The 19,665-nt window shown below is 40.6% G+C and overlaps 1 protein-coding gene across 1 annotated transcript in view; it reads right to left on the reverse strand.

The window, feature by feature from the left end:
* Positions 1 to 19,665, reverse strand: part of spred1 (sprouty related EVH1 domain containing 1) — a 35,082-nt gene that overhangs the window by 3,635 nt on the left and 11,782 nt on the right. Inside the window, exons 2-6 of the mRNA XM_067479529.1 lie at positions 16,954 to 17,236; positions 10,267 to 10,435; positions 6,862 to 6,908; positions 747 to 902; positions 1 to 596 (exon numbers count right to left, since the gene is read on the reverse strand). The exon at positions 1 to 596 is cut by the window's left edge and continues 3,635 nt beyond it. Of these exons, the coding sequence (XP_067335630.1) occupies positions 1 to 596; positions 747 to 902; positions 6,862 to 6,908; positions 10,267 to 10,435; positions 16,954 to 17,236 (1,251 nt within the window). The remainder of the gene's footprint in view (positions 597 to 746; positions 903 to 6,861; positions 6,909 to 10,266; positions 10,436 to 16,953; positions 17,237 to 19,665) is intronic.

Below are 19,665 nucleotides of genomic sequence, written 5' to 3' on the forward strand. Positions count from 1 at the left end.
GAGAGCGCCACCAGAGCCAGCCAGCGTAGGCAAAACTGCTCATCAGATGTGTCACATGAGCAGGGGTCTGAAAAGTCGCCCTCGGAGTCGGACATGCAGTGGTACAGCATGCTCTCAGCACACAGCATGCAGCTGACTTTGTAGATGCACTGCTTGATCGGGTCGGGGGCATCTTGGCACTGCCCCCGCCAGTTGTCTTCATGGTTGAACATCTCCCGACAGTAGATGCAGCGTGAACGCTCCCCATCCTCTCGCCGCCGTCTGCCCTTCTTGGACTTTAACAGGGGTGAAGGCTGAGTCTTAATGGCTGTGTCCTTGCCCAGACCCAGACCCATACCTGTTCCAATGCCAATACTGGGGCCAGAGTGGGATTCCCCACCAGGGCCATCAGGGAAGAGGTATTCACACTTCTTACTGTCCAGTTTGTGGAAGGAGCTGGGGAAGTCCGGGTCCTCACGATCAGCCTCCTGTCTCCACATAACAGGATGGCGATAATCCTCGTAGCCACGAATAAGCACATCTTTGCGTGGGTTGATACGAACAATCTCCTCATCGTCCATGTGAAAACTGACATGACGAGTAGGCTTAAAGGAGACCTTCAAAAGAGGGGATATTAAGATTATTCAAAAAGGCAATACTTAAACTTCATTCATAGAATTTTGTCTCTCAAGCTTCTATGTGGCACTGATCACCCCATGCAATTATTATTATCAAGGTGGGATAGGATTTGTGAAGAAGTGGCAGACCTGTGGAGGCAGGTAGCGGCGATTGCTGGGGCTAAATTCATCAAAGGGCTGCGCGCGCACATAGCAACCTCTGAATGGCTCTGTGGATACAACGTTGTTCAGGGGAGAGAAGGGCTCTTTCATTGGAGTACAGATGGAAGGAGGTTCATCGCACACCTAGAGAAATATAGAAAACAATTTTTATATGTTTGTGAGATTAACATAATGAAAGAAAAACTTTACCCTTTACCAAGGATTGAAGTACTTACAACAACGAACATCAGAGAACTACAAATACCACATAAACCTATAAGTGCAAGTGATCGGTTTACTAATTGGTTACCGATTAGTTATATTCAAATATAAGGACATCTCAATACTTTTTACCTACAAGACATTTTTTAAGTACAGAATTCAGCCTTTTACAGTCAAGCCCCTAATGGTCGATCAATTTAGTTTCGGGACAGTTTTGAGGATGTGAAGGCTCTGTGTTCCACATGGAACCACCAGGGGGCATCTTGCACCCATGCTTGTCCAAGTGACTGTGCTGTGTGGTGATGACTCAAGGTCCTTCTGTTAAGAACTCAGAGTTCCCATCAGCTTTGCATGTGTTCCCACAAACATTTTAACTGAAGCAAAATCTACAAGCACAGGCCTAAAAACGAGAAAAACAAAAAACAAATATTCTGTCTACCTCATGCCAAATAATCTGATATTTACAAGAGGAAAGCTTGCTGTTGACATCAATCATGACGACTAAAAATAATATCTTGTAAACAGCACAGGCAGCATCAAATACAGTATAAATATTACAACCACACAGAAATGAAATAAGTAGTTACAGATCAAATAGAAACAGTCATACAGTCATACAACAATACTTTAGTACTCATGGCAACAAAATCAAAAGTGATGGTTATTTCATGATTCATGTGTGCAGAGGTGATGAGAGAGATGGGGGAGGATAGTCAGCTCTTAAATGAAGCACTTTCTTTTTAGTATTACTTTAGCATCATCATCTACACCACTTATAACCTGTTCACAGACCAAACATCATATTACATATGCAAATTTTATGAAAATAAGCTAAATCACAGTTTTATAAATTCAGAAGATCAAACTCAAGTTTTCTTTCTCAAAAGGATATAGATAAAGACTAAAATTGACTCAAATAAACTGCAAAAAAATGTCTTATGTTATTTCCTACAAAGAAGTACAAATACACAGGCAGACACACGTCGTGGTTAACGTCACATGTATAAGTTCATGAGCACACTTACTAGCTGTCCCCCTTTTCCACACACACACCATCATAGCAGTGTTAGTCCTGCTCTTTTCTCCTTCTTCCACACTTGGTCTCTCTCTCTGCTCTGTGTGTGGAGGAGGCTGCTGGCTCTGGTTAGTCAGTGCTGTGTGTAAAGTAGCCCACGCCAGTGCCTTAACGCACAGCGGAAATCTGGTTTGTTCCCAGCTGCTGCTACAGTAATTACTGTCCTGTGGTTGCTAAGAGATGCTTCCTTTGACTCCTACCCCCCACCCCCTCTTTCCCCCCCTTTTCTCTTTTCTGCTTGCCCCCCTGACTGCTAACACATGGTGTGTGTGTGCACGCGTGTGTGTGTGTGTGTGTGTGTGTGTGTACTTTGCTCCTTTGTTGCCTCCAAACATAACAAGTGGTGTAACACACATCCACAGCGTCTGCAGGGGAATGTGAGGAACAGGAGATTGTGAGGGAAAGAAGAGAAAGAACAGAACAGGAAAAAATGAGTTTGTGTTGTATTCTTGTGCCTGTGTGTGAGAGAGGGATAGAAATGGAGAAAGAGAGCAAGAGGCCAAGTCTGCTGAGGGAATGTCATAAACCAGCTCCAGCTGGAGAAATGCAGCAGAGAACTTAAAAAGCCAGATGACAGCTGTGTGTGTATGAGAGAAACAGAGAAGAAGCGAGGGGTGGAGAGGTTGGAGGCGGGTGGGGGGGTCTGAAATGGGAAACAGACATGGGCTTCCTTTTAAAGTGCTTGCCTAAGCCCCACCATTCAAAGGCATGCGTGGGGGCCAATCTGGAGCTGATCTAACCCTAGAGATGTGGCTGGGAGAGGAGAGAGGAGAGAGTATGGTGGGAGCGACTTGTCTCCCAGGGGCAACCTGGCTCCACACCAGCATCAGGGATCCAGTGAAAGGCGCTAAAGACGGGGAAGACTGGGTTCGGCCCACATACCTTAAAACCAACTCAGTGTCCCAATCTCTGCACTAAAGAGTTAAGAAGGAAAAAAGGTCACTAATACAAAATGTATAATATATTGTGTTTCTAATACTAATAGAACCAGAACCAGAACTAAACCTTTGCTTATAAAGGGCAAAACGTGAATACTACTTATCTTTGGGTCTTGCTGACTTAAAACCAAAGAAGCACTGCCAAGTAACGGCCTAGTCCCTTAAAGTGATGGGAAATGGTTCTAATCCTTTTTTTTGTGGGAGAAAAGAAGATCAATACCACCCTAATGACTCCTAGCAAAATGTGAAACGACAGGCAGCAACATGTTTGCTAAGTTTAGAACAAAGATTGGAAACAGAGGGTAACAACTAGCCTGGCTGTGTCCAAATGTAACAAAATCCACTCAGCAGCACCTCTAATGGTCACTAATTAATGACGTTGTGTCACCTGTTTAATCTGTCCAACAGCTGTAACAAATGAATGTTACAGGCAGGAATATTCCTTGGTTTAGTGCGACCAGCAGAGACTAAAGTAACACACTGCAGCTAGTCTTTTGCATGAGCCCTGGTATAGTAAGGCATACATTGTGTTCATTAGTGTAGTTTAGAGGTGCTAGCAGTCTGATTAAGTTACCACTGCATATTGTCAGGCTTGTTGCTTCTCTCTATTTCTAGTTTTTTGTGCTAAGCTAAGTTAACCACTTGCTATTACTACCTCCATATCAAAAAGAATTACACAAGACTTATCAATCTTCACGTCTAACTCTAACGTTAATAAGCACATTTACACCTATTCCTTTATACGACTCCCCTTTACTGGCTGCCTTATCTAGCCCTATCTAACCACACCAAACCAGTCTGCAAGTTTTTGTTCTTTGAGTGTGGTTGTATAAGTTAACTGGCCAACAAACCTCTGTGTACTGATAAGAAAAAGCTTCCTGCCAGTGCTAAATTCAATGCCGATGTTTTCTTGTGGCTTAAGAAAAACAAACAAACAAAAAACAAAAAAACAAGTACTTAGTCCAAGCAGGAGTTGGTAGAACTGGTTCCTGACAGTGGGTCATCCCAGCTGAGTAGGTTATTGTGCAACCATGGATTTTTTTTTTCCCTTTTTGGAATGTGTAAAATGTTACATGTGCATACAGAGTATGTGTTATATGTGTGTGTGTTTCTGTATGAGCGGAAGAATGTGGTAAACTTGTGAAGGGCATACGAGTGGCTGCTGAGCAGTGGGCAGGATGTGGGTGGAGAACACCGTCTTGTAACTGTGTACAGTAAAATGCACACATACATAGACAAGCCTGCTTTTTTTTTCAAACACACACACACACACACACACACACACGTATGTCAAATGCTTGTAGCAATGCAAGGCTATTATGAATTCTACTCAATTTTAAAGACCTACAGATTTTTATAGAGATGGTGGAATCTAATCAATGAATCAAACAAGGCTTGTTGGTGACCTCCCATGCTGATGACATAGTGGTGTCTGACAAGGTTACTACCCAGAGAAGATCCGCTGTTTTTTTTACAGTAACCATCAATTACACAATCTAAAAAAACTAAAACACGAGGTTTATTTAATTTTTTAAAATATAAAACTTTTTTTAAGGCTAAAATTCTTATGGCACAGTGGTGTGACTTGACGGTCAATTATAACGCAACACCTTACTGTTTGAAGGTATTTATTAGTTCTCAGGATACACCACTTGTCACTGGTTCTGTTCTCTTTGCCTGGAGCCCAGGTCTTCGACCGCAACATTTAGATGCCAAATCACCATGGTGACACCCTCAGTGGCTCACTCAGTGAAACTTGTGAACACCTCTTTCTAGCCCCCCCACACACCCCCACTGCCTAGCAACAGTGGTGCCAATGGATTTCCTGTATGTTCAGGCCGATTCCTTAAAGAGGAACCTCACCATAGGAACAGGACTGCAGCTCTGACTCCTTCACTGCACTTTTAGTCCACATCAACTCAGGAAGGTCAAAGGTGATGATACTGTATGTCTCTTAGAAGACCAACACCCTCATTGTTCAAAACTAAACCACAAGACGTAGAGCGAGGGCCAAAAAAATAAAAGTCATCTAGCTTAGATGTTTTAATAATGTTTTAATAAACAGTCTCGGGAAAAAAAGTGAAAACAACCATGCAATGCTATATTCCCAAATATTGCAAGATTTTTTTAACCCATGTAATGAATGATGATTTGACTGGTAGGAAATTAGAAAGGGGGGCACAGCAAAAAAATATTCAAGTTATATCTTATTATAAACTATATTTTATATACACAGAATACAGAATAATCATTATTCACATAATGTAAATTCTGTATTAATATCATAAACTAATTTTTTTGACTTTTTTTTTTCAAATTTCATCTGAATTGCTGATGGACACAGGCCACATGTCGGCAATACAGTATTAAAAATCCAGAGTTGAATCAACAGCTGTCTGACGCAATGACCGCATTTACATGGATCTAAATAACCGGGGTACTCAGAGAAATCAGCTTTCTCAGGTAATCGGGTAACGGTTTTTACATGCACTTGAGTAACCAGGTTTTGAGAAATCCGCATATACATGCAGCAGAAGAGTAACCAGATTTCTCCTCCACCTCCGACTTATTGTAGAAGTAATGACGGAAAATGCTGTTTTTTGACTTTTATCTCTCTTTGTGCCTGTGTGTGTGGGGAAAAGAAAGGAAAGATTGATCAACAAAGGTCTGAATCTTAAAAATCCTCGGGGGAAAGTGACTTAGGCTTCCACGAAACTCATTGTGTAAATGAACTTGTCTGTCGGACCTTATGCAGACATTGTTTTAAAAATGAGACTCCTGTGTTGTTAACTCCTTAATGATCTTTCCTTTCATTCATTCTTTGACTCAGCTGCGTGCAGCTTACTGTCTGCAGCCTTTGGTTACTCACATGGGCAGATGGAGAAAGATCAGAAACCTGGTTACGCGTATACACGGAAGATAAATCTGCATTCTCCGATTACTCTCAGACAGAAATCTACCTGCAGAAACCAGGTTTTCCAAATCCCCTACCCCGACTTCGGAAACCAGAGTTGCATTATATTGTGTGGAGGCTTTTGTATTTCATGTCACTCAGTTTATTTCAAGAATGTCCCTTCTTCCCACAAAACTGTCTCTTCACCTACTTAACAATCAGAAATACAAGTGACTGACATTTCTGTAACTGGCCTGATAGCTTAAAAAAAATGAACATGGGTGTGCAGTCTTAAACTATATACTATGTTGACAGTCAATGTAATGCAACAGGCTGATTATGTACAACTCCTAACATATTGCACCTCAAAACTTATCCACCTGTCAACAAAAGGACTTCTAACTCATAAGGTAAAACATTTGGGTTTTTTTTAACCAAGTTGCCTTTGAACGACCCGCTCCTGAAGCAATAGTTTTTATATTAGCATTTATTGTACCAAGAGTGACAGCTACTAAAGTTAGACTGACAGACAGCGAAGCCTGCCTTCAGTACATTCACTGGACAACACCCAGCTTCACCTCAGGGTCTGGCTCGTACTGGCTAAACACCTGTAAATCTATAAGAATAGCTGTTGAGAAACAAAGGCAGGTGTCATCACCTGACTGGCACACATCAGACTTACAAAATGGCTCAGATTCCACATATGAGCTGCATCTAATTTAACAGTGAGAAAAAGTTGGGTAATAAATCTAGCTTAGAGTAAGACATGCTTTTGACTTACATTGACCAACAGAAGGCGCACATTATAATCTATCATCTCCCAAAAATACATAGGTACTTGAGTATGTGTTTCATTGTATTTTTGGCAAATCTGACTTTGCTCTGTAGAACACTTTACAATAAAAATGTATTACAAAAGCCAATACACTAAAGAATTTGGATACACTAAAACCTCGTAACTTTGATCACACTTACCGGTAGTCCATCCTCAGGAGTATCCCCTTCTCCAAATGGCCGACAACCTGAACAACCCAGAAAGGTAAAACATTAGAGGACTGACTTGACATTTCCCTGACTCAACCAACGAGGCAGTTCCAGTGACATCTTAGAAGAAGAAATAATTAACAGTATATAATCTAAAAAATAGAACATACACGTGCCTTTTCTGTATCCAAACACCGCATCTGCTGGTGCTGGAGCTTATGTTTTAGGTATGAGCCTGACCATATTACTGCTTTTTATTTCCACAAATATTTAAACTGATTCAGATAGTAAAACCCCAGAACAGCCACTAATGATTTTAATCATTTTAAACAAAATGTTATTTTGTTATCCTTTTCCATTTATTAATTTCGGGCAATTTTTTTTTACATTGAGAACTGAGATAAGCTTGTTGCCCAGAATTACATTATGAATGAATCTAAAGTAATGCTCACAATGTAATGTTGTTAGTTTTGTTCTATTTGTGTTCTATCTTTGAAGGTCAATGTGTCTGAAGCATGAGCAAAGCATGAGGATATGAGTCAAGTATTGGGCCTACTGTATATAATGTGTGTTACATGGGTGCACCTTTAGTTTTAAAGATAAAAATCAGTTATAATCTTCAGATGCATTATGTGTTTGTACACATAATTCTATTGTGCGTCTGATGAAAACACACCTAGCACTTAACTTTAAGTAGTAGCAACAGCAGCAGCCATATTCTAAACAAAAGAAAACTGCATGGAAGAGAAAATGATACGGACTAGGCCTTCTGTAATGTTGCAGAAAACATGGATTCAACCATTTCCTCTGGGGTAGAGGGGATGTTTGTACCTGGGGCATGAAAAAGTGTTTTTAAAAAAACCCAAAAAAAAACCCAAAACAACTTAGTATAGTATGACCAAGGCCTCTTTTGAAGCAATGAGTTACATGGCCTGCCTGCATTAAAGAGCAAATACAGCAACACATGAGTATGCTGTCTTCCACAGAGGGGACAGAAGAATTTACTGGGATTGTGTTAGTCTGTCCATCAGTCTGACTTACTCTAATTCACATGGAGGAAAGTGTTTGTGTTTGTACGAATTTCACCACAATAGAGAAATAGGCTTCCTGCAGCACGACTCTGGCAGTGCTGGGCGGTGAAGCTGCCTGAGCCATGTGCCCGGAGTTGCTATGGCAACTGAGGACTGCAAGACTGATACACACACATGCACACACATACACAGAGGCAAAACATATTCTCTCTCACTACCCTGTTCTCTCCCCACACACACTCACACAGTGGTACGATGCAACAGGAATACAGAAGATCCTGCCTGTGCTGTGGAGAGGCATTACACAACACCGCCAGAATACCGAATATGTCAGGAAAGAGAGGGAGAAGAACAGAAAGAGGAGGGGCAGCAGCGGAAAGAGAGAGAGGAAGAGGGGAAGATAGTAGTGCAGGCACTGGGGAGACAAAACTCACCATAACCTTCTGTAGCTGACATTCACTGGAAAGAGTTTTATAGCAGACAGAGACTGTACAGCCTGAGGTGAGGGAAATGTATTTAATTACACTGACATTTAACTTATTCCACAGAGCACCCTGTTATCTGAACTATGGCCACAACTATTATTTTTAACAATTATCATCTTTTAATTAGGACAGCATGGTGTTGCAATGCTTAGCACTGCCACCTCAAATCCACCAGCTGGCTGGGGCTCATTCTGTGTGAAGTTTGCCAGTTCTCCCCCTGCCCAGGTCGGTATTCTTCCAGGTACTCCAGTTTCCTTCCACAGTCCAAAGACATGCAGGTTATTTGGTCAATCTAAATTGTCTGTAGGTTTGAATAAGTGAGTATGGATAGTTGTCTGTCTCTATGTCTGACTGATCCGTCCAGGGTGTACACTGCCTCTTGCCCAGTGGCAACTGGGATCAGGCGCAGTATCCATAAACAAGGTAAGTGGTATAGAATGATGGATGGATCTGTAACTGCTTCTACATTTTTTTATATATTACGGGAGAAAATAAAAAGCTTCCAAGAAATCAAGGTGTCATCTTAATTTTATTTTCTTAAGACTGTCCAAATCTGTTTCAGGTTTAAGTAAATATTGACAAGTATTCACATTTAAGAGGGTAGAATCAATATATTTCCTTTCACTTTTACTTAATTGAACAATTGACTAAAAATATTTGGGTGAATTATTTTCTGTTAATCAGTTAAGTTAATAACCTACACCAACTACCTCTCACACCAAGCAGGTAGCCCAAAACTGAATAAAAATGTAATATTTGTTTAATCCACATCTTCCTTTATTTGAAATACACAGGTAGAGATGTATGAAAAGCCATCCATACAGTTGAAGCCCATGATTACCTTTCACCTAGACTATGCCTGGACTTGTGCCCAGGAAGTTCAAATCACAGATAAACGATTGTGGGCAAGAAGCCACTGATGCCCAGTGATGATAAGCCTTTATGATATGTTCTGTGGTACCTCGTCTATGCTCCCCAGGGTTCCCAAGTCTGAAGGGTAAAGGAGATTATAGCTCCCCAGCCTGCCAGCCAGCCAGCCAGTCTCTTGTGTAATATGGGGCTGGGTGGCAGATTGCTAACTTGGCGATTCTCCTGCTAATTGGATGACTTTGCAACCTCTAGCACTGTACTGAAAAATAATACTTATTATACCTATGAGCTACAAACTCAACTCAGAGACTCAACTTCACCCAAGTGGGATATCTAGTTTAGCTTGAAAGTCTGTATGAATGCTGTTATAGTCAGTCTAAACCCCACCTACTTTTTAAACTTCCACATCCAGTCCTCAAGCTTACCTACTAAGCCTGAGCTACACAAAGGCCGGACCTGGTCATGTTTCTCTTGACTAAAACTCTGCCCCATCTCAAGTTGCAAGCCATTTTGTGTCTCAACTCCTGCCCCCTTTTTCTGACTCACCCTCTTTTTCTTTTCTATATCTCCCACTGTCTAGGCACAGTGTTGCCCTGCCAGTCTCTACAGGAAGTGTAGTCTTTATCTGGGCAGCTGGCACTGATAAGATGGTGGGGTCATGCTTGGGTGAAGAAGGTAGCAGTAGGGAGGGGGAAGTCATCAACGCTAACCAATGCTATGAATCTCTCCTAAAACAAAATGTTAGGTCAGCCATTACAAGCCAGAGACAAACAGGAGAGAATACAGGGTTTTAACAGCGGCAATAGGGTGGGTTCATACACCCTTACATTTTACATGTACTGAATGACTGCCAAAATGCAAAGTGTAGGGCAACCTCTTATAGGGAATTCCTAACCAAACTGCTTTTTGGTTAATAGGGTTGGAAATAAGAAGAGGTTATTTGGTCAGACCTGCTCTAAACGACAGGAATTCAAACATACATGCATCATTATCTATAAGCCAACACACACCTTGGTTGATGTCCTCAATGGCCCGACGAATGCCCCGGTCAAAGGCACGGGCATCAGCAGGACTCTGGAAAGTCAGTCCAAACTTCTTGTCATTGATTCTCCAGTGGTGGAAGATGGGGTTAACCTTGTTGTAAACAAGGTCTTTCTGCAGGATACACTCCAGGACCACCTGACAACATACACAGTTTGAGACTTAAACAATATAAGGTCTGGAAAACTAAAGACGCAAACAATAACATACAGTGGCCAAAAAAGTATCCACAGCTTAGGAAATTATCATTTCCATTTATTTTGGAAATGGTTAAGAGGATATTGTATAAATCCCCAGACTACTGTCTTTTAATGACCTACAGTGCACTCAGGTGAGCTCCATTTAATCAAATGTGTGACTTTTGAAACCAAATGGCTGCACTAGTGATACTTACGAGAGTTACTTTAAAAGTGGATAAATACTTTTAATTATTTTGAGGGTTTTTTTTTTTTTTTTTTTTTTTTTTTACATTTAATTCATTTAGGTCATCTTTACATGTCTGTTTTTTTTTTACATGAAGATTATTTTGCAAAGTTAAATCATCATTAACCCTGGGCTGTTTAAATGTCTCATTTTAACAAAACCAAAAAAATATTGAGGGATTGAGGAGAGTGATTGAGTGATTGAGGAGAGGCGTGGGTGACTAGGTTTTGGACCCAGGCAGTCCAAATGTGTAGCAAAGAGAAACAGTGTTTTCAAAGCCCATTATTAATCAGGGCTACTGGGCCGGCTCCCGGCCTTCCTCTAGGCAGATTAAATGAAATGAGAGACAGCCATTACAGCCTTTGAGGTTTTTTATTTATTTTTATTTTTTTTACTGACATGCACTAGAGGGGGCTTAATGGGGTGTGAATCTGTGAGTGTGAGCATGGTTATCTGTATGTATATATGTGTGTGTTTAGCACAGGAGCAGGTGTGATGAAAAGCTCAATATCCCAACTATGACATTGTGCATCTTCACAGTGCAAATTCCTTGTCAGAGGATAGCAAACAAATACTCAATGGCTAAAAGGAGATAGCACTGTTCCCCTTGAATCTTTCAACATTAAAGCTTTATGAGGCTGATACATGGCAGTTGTATGAGGTAGATGATATTTTAAAAACGTGTCGCACAGGGGGCAGGTCTACATGTGATTCTGACAAACAGGAGTTGCATTTTACACTCTGATACAGATGGAAGTGTACAGTTTTGCATAGAAGAGCTGTGTTCAAGTATCTACTGTCAAGTCACTTTTGTGTACATGCATCAGCAAGAGAAGAAGGGGCAGGGTTAAGCTTGTGTGTTTATCCAAAGCCAATGGATGAAGAAAGGGATGGAAGTGAGGTAGATGGAATAGCAAGGACAGAGTGAGTGTGTGAGTGTGTGTGTGTGTGTGTGTGTGTGTGTGTGGGGGGGGGGGGGGGGGCTGATTGTGCAGGCGAGACTGAATGGAGCCGGAGTGGGTAAGGTGAGCGCAAAGCAAGGCCGACAGAAGAGGAAGTATTGCAGTTGCATGGAAGGACGACACTTAACACCACATTCCACACTGTGATCAGAGAAAGGAGAGGAGGAGCCATGCTGACAGACAGAAAGAGAGACAGAAAGGTAACAGAGGCTGGAGAAGCTAGGAGGGGGAGGAGGAGGAGGAGAGGGATGAAGACAGAGACAGACGAAGGTGATTTGTGCAGAGTAGTGAAATGATAGCGTGAGACTGGAAAATGGTAGAATACATGAAGCGAGGCAAGAGAAATCAGACTACAATCTACAAACATGAATCTAAGAACCTTTGCCATCCGAGCTGTAATTACAAATATAAAAAAAGTCTTGTGTATTTGTCTTGGAATTAAGTAATGTTTGTTTTGAGCACTTAAAAATTGTAGTGTTTGAATATAATGTAAAATTTGACTAAAGACGCATCAAAAAGGTATGCAGTAAAATTAAGGTGGGGTTGTTGTTAAATATTAGTCACAGATATTAGCTGAAATTTATACATGCCCCTCCTCACCCCACAGTCCACCCCTGGAAACAGTTAATGGAATCAAATAACAAGATTAACAGTAGAAACAAACAACTGTATCCAGAGGGCCTTTGCCCCAGGGCTAAAACATTTGGATTAAGCCTGGACTACACCACATTCACAGCTGCATCAATCACAGTTATGAGACTATGAATGACACAAAACGAAGTAGAGTGACATAGAATTTAGCCAGAAATCTGTCAAAAAACTGAGAGCCTGTGTGATAGGTAATCTTCAACCAATTAGATCTGTAGTTGAAGAGATTCACAGTGCAGAGTGTGTGCGTGTGTGAGAGACAGAGTGAGAATGAGAGAGAGACAGAGAAAGACAGAGAGAGAGCGAGAGAGAGAGCGAGGAGTGATTGGTAGCTATATGAAGAGCCAGCTGAGTCATCACCAGTACACTCTGTGCCGCATCACTGCGCTTATAGACAGATCCCCTCCACCTCTACTTTATCTGTCTCCAGTCTATCTGGCTCCACCTCTGCTTCCTGCTCTTTGACTATACAAATCCTTTTGTACCATTTCGTCTCGATTCTAAGCACACGAAACACTGAAATTCTGCCTTTAGGATTTCAAGATCAGTGTATCTCGTCCGTTTTCCTCTATGTACCTCATGTTCCTGTCTGGGACAGGAGATGTCACTGTGCCTTTCTATTTTGTCATTTCCTTACCAAATTAAAACACTGAAATTAGATCCCTTAAAAAGAAATAATAAATGTCTACAAAAAGCATTTTCATTTTGTTTGTACATAGCAAATCAAACTAAACAACATTCAAACATTCAGGAGTTCCTCCCCTAGGTTCTTTTTTCCCCCCAGGTTTAAACATCAGTCATGCAACATAATTATGGTCTTTCATTTACCATTGAAATCAATTGGAACAACTACTGATAACGTCTGTTTATGGCTAACATATTCTTATGTGATTTCATACTTCATGTTGCTGTTGTTTTTTGGACCCACTGCTCTTCATCTGATGCTCTGGCTGTAGTTGATGCCAGTACCTTGGCACTGGGTGGCATCTCAGCAGACATTCATATGGCAGGGTGTTTGTTGTGGTGGCTGGGGGTAGACTGGCAGGGATAGGGGTGCTTTACCACATCCCATAACATTTGCCAGGGTCTCTAAGCCATGTCTACCCTGTCTGAACAACAGTTTTTTTCCCACCATACTCTTTTCCTGTGCCACACATGCTTCAATAGCAACACGCAAAACACAAACACACCATAAACACAAAACACACATAAAATGTTTTCACCCAAAGATAATTTTAAAAAGTTGATTTAGACGCCCAGCTGTAAAAAGCCTTTTAACTTTCGATATTCAGAAGCCACCAAGCATGTAAAAGATCTGTTTTATATTTGCACAACAGAATCAAAAGTATATAAAGAATAAGGTCATAAACATTACAGAATCTACAGCATTAGCCTTAAGGATCTGTGCAACAATGTACAACTTAATCTTTTGAGGCCTTGTTACTTTAATTGTGAAGTAAAAGAATGACCATGTAATTTGCAGTTTATGGGTTTCTCTGAGTATATGTTACACAGGTTGCCAAACACATTTAAACTAAGTCAAACTGCAGCACATCCACTACAAAACCTGGGTAACAGCTGTAGTATGTACAGTCTCTTCCAACAGTGCAACTGAAGCTTCTAACTCCTCCAGAAAAAAAAAAATAGGTGTCTTACTGACCTCCTTCACAAGTCCCCTTCTTGTAGGTTCACTCAGGGTGTGAGGACTGCCTGCTTTACACAGATGTACACATATGCCAAATTCTTTCCATTTATTAATGACAGATTTAACAGTACTCAAGTTACGTGGAGAGTTCTTTTTTTTCTTCTTGGTGTAGCTTTTTGCCAAGATTCCAAATCACCATCAATTGGCCCTCCCTTTACATTTGATTATACAATTATAGTGATCACAATTATCACATTATCAGTATTCAGAAATTATTAAAATGTGCATAAATGCATGGCCATCAAAGTGAGGACATTCATTAACATAATATATTTTCTAGATTCTTAGCCTTTCCATTCCAACTAGATAGCTAACTCTAACCCTTACAATTTCCCTGCCCTAACCCCAATCAAAACCCCGACCTTAACACGGAGTTGTAACACATAAACAGGCTTTTGAAGTGGCGTGCATATTGTCATAATGTTCTCACATAAATAGCAGAATATCCAAATCAGCTCTCACTCTGCTATTTATAAACTATGATCCCCTACAAATTTGCTATCAGTCCGTAGCCCACTACAACATTTTAGTACCTCTTAAATGTTTTTTTGGTACAGGGTGTAGCACACCTGTCAAGCCACAAGGGTGCAGGTGACACTAAAATGATATGCCTGTATCAAATGGAAATTAAACAATAAGCATTATTATTGTCCTTAATATAATGGCCCAAAAAGTTAATTTATTTATTAGACTACCAGGTCTTACTAACTTGTCGGTGCTTCATGTGTATGTTGAAGTAAATTAAAAAATACAAATTTGTATGTTTGTAGAGTAGCAGATATGACAAATGATCTGGTGACCTAAATTTCATCTCTAGATACTGGTATATTTAAACACAGTCATCGAACTCAGGCAATCTCCATTTTACCAATCATGTGAATTCTAAAGGTAACTGGCTGCACCAGTGATGTTTTAGCAGTCAATACATTTTTGCTTAATATTTTTAATTAAGGTGGATTATTTTTCAGCGATCTGTTCACTGTAACAAGTTATTTTTTGGGAAATTTTTGTCAATCAATAAGATTGACCATGATAATGTATTTATACTTGTATGTCATGCGCAGTACAGTTTGTACTCAGTACATACTCATAGAAAAGAAGGAGAGAGTGCGTGAATTTCCACCCCAGAATCCTTCTAGGCTCTTTGTGTGTTTCCCACATCCCTCATCCCACATTCTCCTTTCCTGAGTAATCTGCCCTTCTCTCTGATGATGTCATCATGCATCACAGCATCACGCAGTTTGCTCCTATTTTCAGATACCTGCGCCATGGAGGAAAGCCAAACAACCACTTCCTATGAATGTGTATGTGACTGAGACAGGGAGAGGGCTCATGGTAATCTCATCCAAGAACATATCTGTTATGCACACCTGAAGGAGCGTGAAAGATGGAATGACTAAATATAAAAGGAAAATGGAATAGCCAGCTTGTAACATGTATAGTAATATAAATTAAAGACATGTATCATACTGTATATAAGAACTATTTTAAGGGTTTTCCCAGCTTCAAAATGAGGCATAGGTGGTAACTCCTGATCATGTACACACACATATGTGCATATGTACCATGCCTTCAACTGGCTAAGCTAAGACTTTTTACATTTCTTTTGTTTAAACAAGTTAAAGGGTACTTAAATTCCACAGCATGACAGCTGTAATGGTAGTGTAAATACATTGAATGTAGTTTTCAGCTCAGATCACTTTAACCTCATATTTTCCAATATTACAGGTAGGTAGATCAAAGTATGAGGAACAACCATTCTTAGAAGACCTGCCATGTTATCTCACATCACGCCCTGACTAGATAATATGAAGTTTTGCAAAAAAAAAATTAAAAAATTAAATTGTAGTTTAAGAGGACAGAGTTGGACCTGAGATAGGCTGATGACCTGTCCAGAGTGTACCCCGCCTCTTGCCTAATGACCGCTGTGATGGGCTCCAGCCCCCACAACCCTGAACAGGATAAGCAGTTAAAACAGGTTAAGATAACAGATCGACCGATGGACAAAGAAAGAGTTTTCAGTTGCAGCCTGATAATCTTTAAAACCTTCAGCTCTAACTCTGAAAATAAAAATCATATTTGACTGATATCATCCTCAAAGGTGCTCAGAATACTCGGTGAAAATAAATATTCTGTATACAGTGGGCTACTTGGCAACAGAAAAATTTCAAATGCCACTACCACATGTATTCACAGCACTTTGGCTCTTATTTTCTAGCAGCTTCTTGCTCCAAATGCTAAAGGTCCTAGTTCAAAATGTGATGACTTGATGGTTTTACTATAAAAGTCACCCACTCTTTTTCTATCAGTGTCACAGAGTGAGCCTCTTACCTCATATGTACAATCAATCTATGGGCTTACACAGCGCTGTTAAGGCTTCCGCCCCTCAGACTTACAGAAATGACACACCACAGCAATTCTCATAGTAGCCTTACATCTTTTCAATTCTGTAAATTAACATTAGCTAGCAAAAGCAGATCAGACATTAACTTGCAACATTGCTGGCAAAAAACGGGGAGGTGGCAGCCAAGTTTCAGTTTACAGCAAACTTTGTTAACAGGGGAAGCAGAAATCTAATGTCAGACTCGTTTAAGTTGCTGTTGAAAAAGACGGTCTAAGCACCAGCAGAGCTGTGACAAGGGAGCTATGATGTAATGCTTGCACATTAATAGAACTTTCACAAAACTATTATACAAGTAAAGCTGATGTACATTGCCAATGACACACACACACACTTAAATTAAATGCTTGATGAAATGCAGACAGTAGTTAGAAAATTTTGTTTTCCATGAAGAGTCCCACCACAACTTTGGAGATAGCTGGAGGTGGCTGGAAATTTAACAGAGGCAAAAGTCTCTGCACAAATTCTTTGCAGGAATAATCCTGTTTTCACACTTATGAGTTATGTGTTCCCTTACCAATTTGTCTTTGAGCCTCTCGCCCTTGATGTGGAACTCCACAGCCGTGGGGCTGGGGCTAGGACTGGGACTGGGGCTGGGGCTAGGACTAGGACTGGGGCTACAGGGGCTGAGGTTGTTGCTGCTTCCACTGCTGCCTCCACTGTGGGTGCTGCTGCTGTCCTCTGCCCGGCTGACCTTATAAACGGTGACACAGCTAAGTCCTCCGCCCCCAAGGGGAAGCCACCCTCCGCTGGAGTCATCCCGAGTCATGACCACTGCTCTCACACGCGCATAACTGTCACTGTAGAGGAGAAAAAGAAGACAGAAAGGGAGGGAAACATAGATGGTAGAAGGAATGAGAAATGGGAAAAGGAAAAGACCAATGCTGTTAGTGAACATAATCAGCAGTAATCAGCATCTAACAGTTTTCTATAATTCACCTATAATTCATTGAGGACATTCTACTACCAGGACTAAAAAAAACATTACCAGAAATACACAGGCTCCATGAAATATGAGCCAAGGTAATATAGGTAAAGCAAAGCATAAACTAGTTGTAGCCTGTACATGTAGCCTGCACAGAATGGTTGGTAAATGTAAGGAACAGCATATACAGAGATTATGTCTACATCACATTGGTCCATTTTTTTTTTTTAAATGTTTATAGTTAAATACCTGTCACATCAAACTATGATACTGACATTACATAAAAAATAACTGCTAGTAGCGGAGGCTATTACTTACCACAAGCTAATATAAATTCTGCATTTTCAATCTGCACATGATTTCTAAAGTCTGAAGCAGCCATTTAATTTAATATTTACCAGAGGGTGACTGACCAACTGGACAAATTCAGGCTCTAGCAACTACTGATTTGCAACCTTTCCCCTAAAGCAGGTTGCTGCAAACAAGAATACACACAACAGGGGCTCTAGGTGACGTTGCCCTGTTTCTTTTTAGTTATAATCATTATTTTTCTTCTTCAAATGGATTAGTACATTTTCAACAATGTAAAAAGTGTAGAGCATAGTTGTATCTCAGACCAAAAAATTATCTCCATACTGTAAAATAATCTTGAGTAGGTGGCAAAGTTGTGTGAGTCTGACGTGGGCACAGGTGTGGTGCTGCCAGGTGCACAGGCTGCAGGGTTTGCCTTTTTCTTTCTCCAAAGCAGGAGACAGATTGTTATGATCCACTTGAATTCATTTACACTTTTGAAAGCACATAAGTAAAGTGGATTATGTAATAAAACCAATAAAACATGTGTAATGGTTAAAGACTAAAATTTCTACTAAAATTTAGGGGATGCCTTCACTGATTTTGAACTTGCTTCTTTTGTATTCAGTTTGAGTAGTTCATGTAACTCAATGCCATAAATCTTCCCACAGACTTCCCTACAATAAAACATCTCTCTATGTCTAGCTGAAAAATGCCTCCAGATGACATCACTTGGAGTTCGGATTATGTCATCTCAGAGCCTTTGAAGTTTGTAATCATGCTCAACCTGGGTTTCCATAGAATCCTCAGAATAGAGGTTTCTAATGTTGCTTAGTTTGCTTGGCACAAGTAAGTAAATGAAATATTTAAAAACCCAAACTAATTGTGTTCATTTGATGCCCATTTTGCTCTCACACCAATTACACACTACTACATCCATGGTATCGCTTTATACTGTTTGATGTATGACTCCCCCTGAATTATACTGTGAGGGTCATGTTTTTTGACTACTCCAGTGCTTTCAGCACCATCAGGGGCCCCACATAGGACTGTCCCCCCTCCCTTCCTCTTCACCCTTTATACCTGCTACCAGAGTCGTGCCACCTTCAGAGGTTTTCTGATAACTCTGTCATAGTTGGATGTATCAGTTAGGGTGACAAGTCTGAATACAGGGCTGTGGTGGATAACTTCACATGGGGTCACACGGTGTTAACATAACCATCTGCAGCTCAATGTGGCGAAAACAAAGGATTTGGTTGCGCATCTGAGGAGGGCTAAGGCTACTACTGGCTCCAGTTTCTATTTTGGGTCACAGTGTGGAAGTTGTGGAGGATTGTAAATACCTGGGAGTGTTTGACAATAAACTGGACTGGGGTAAGAACACTGAAGCCCTCTACAAGAAGGGCCAGAGCCGCCTCTGTTTTTTGAGGAGGCTTAGGTCCTTTAACATATGTTAGCATGCTGAGGATGTTTTATGAGTCTATGGTTGCCAGTGCAATTCTGTGGACAGAGCTGCAGACATCAACAAACTAAATAAATGGGTCCAGTGACACTGTGGGGATGGAAATGGAGACTTTAACATCAGTGTCAGGCAGAAAGATGCTGTCCAAGCCACAAGGTCTAATGGAGAATGGTTCCTCATTCCTATACATGACATGCTGGTGACACATAGGAGGACCTTCAAGACTCATACTACCAAAGAGCAATACTGAGCGTCATTCCTTCCTGTGGCCATCAATCTTTATAACCCCTCCCTCCAAGATCAGATACTCTGATTATATTTTTTACTTTATATTTCATTTATTGTCTTCTCTATGTTTATATGTTGTATTCTTCTACACAATTTCCTACTCTGGCATGGAGCATCTGGGACAAAAGCAATTTCCCCTCAGGGATTAATAAACTATTTCTGATTCTGATTCTGATGTGTAGTGTTAAGAGTGTGCTTTGCAACACAACAAAATAAAAGATTAAACATTATATGAAAAAATATATACATTTTTCCTTCCATAA

Source organism: Channa argus, chromosome 16 (genome assembly GCF_033026475.1).
Source record: "Channa argus isolate prfri chromosome 16, Channa argus male v1.0, whole genome shotgun sequence".
NCBI classification, from domain to species: domain Eukaryota; kingdom Metazoa; phylum Chordata; class Actinopteri; order Anabantiformes; family Channidae; genus Channa; species Channa argus.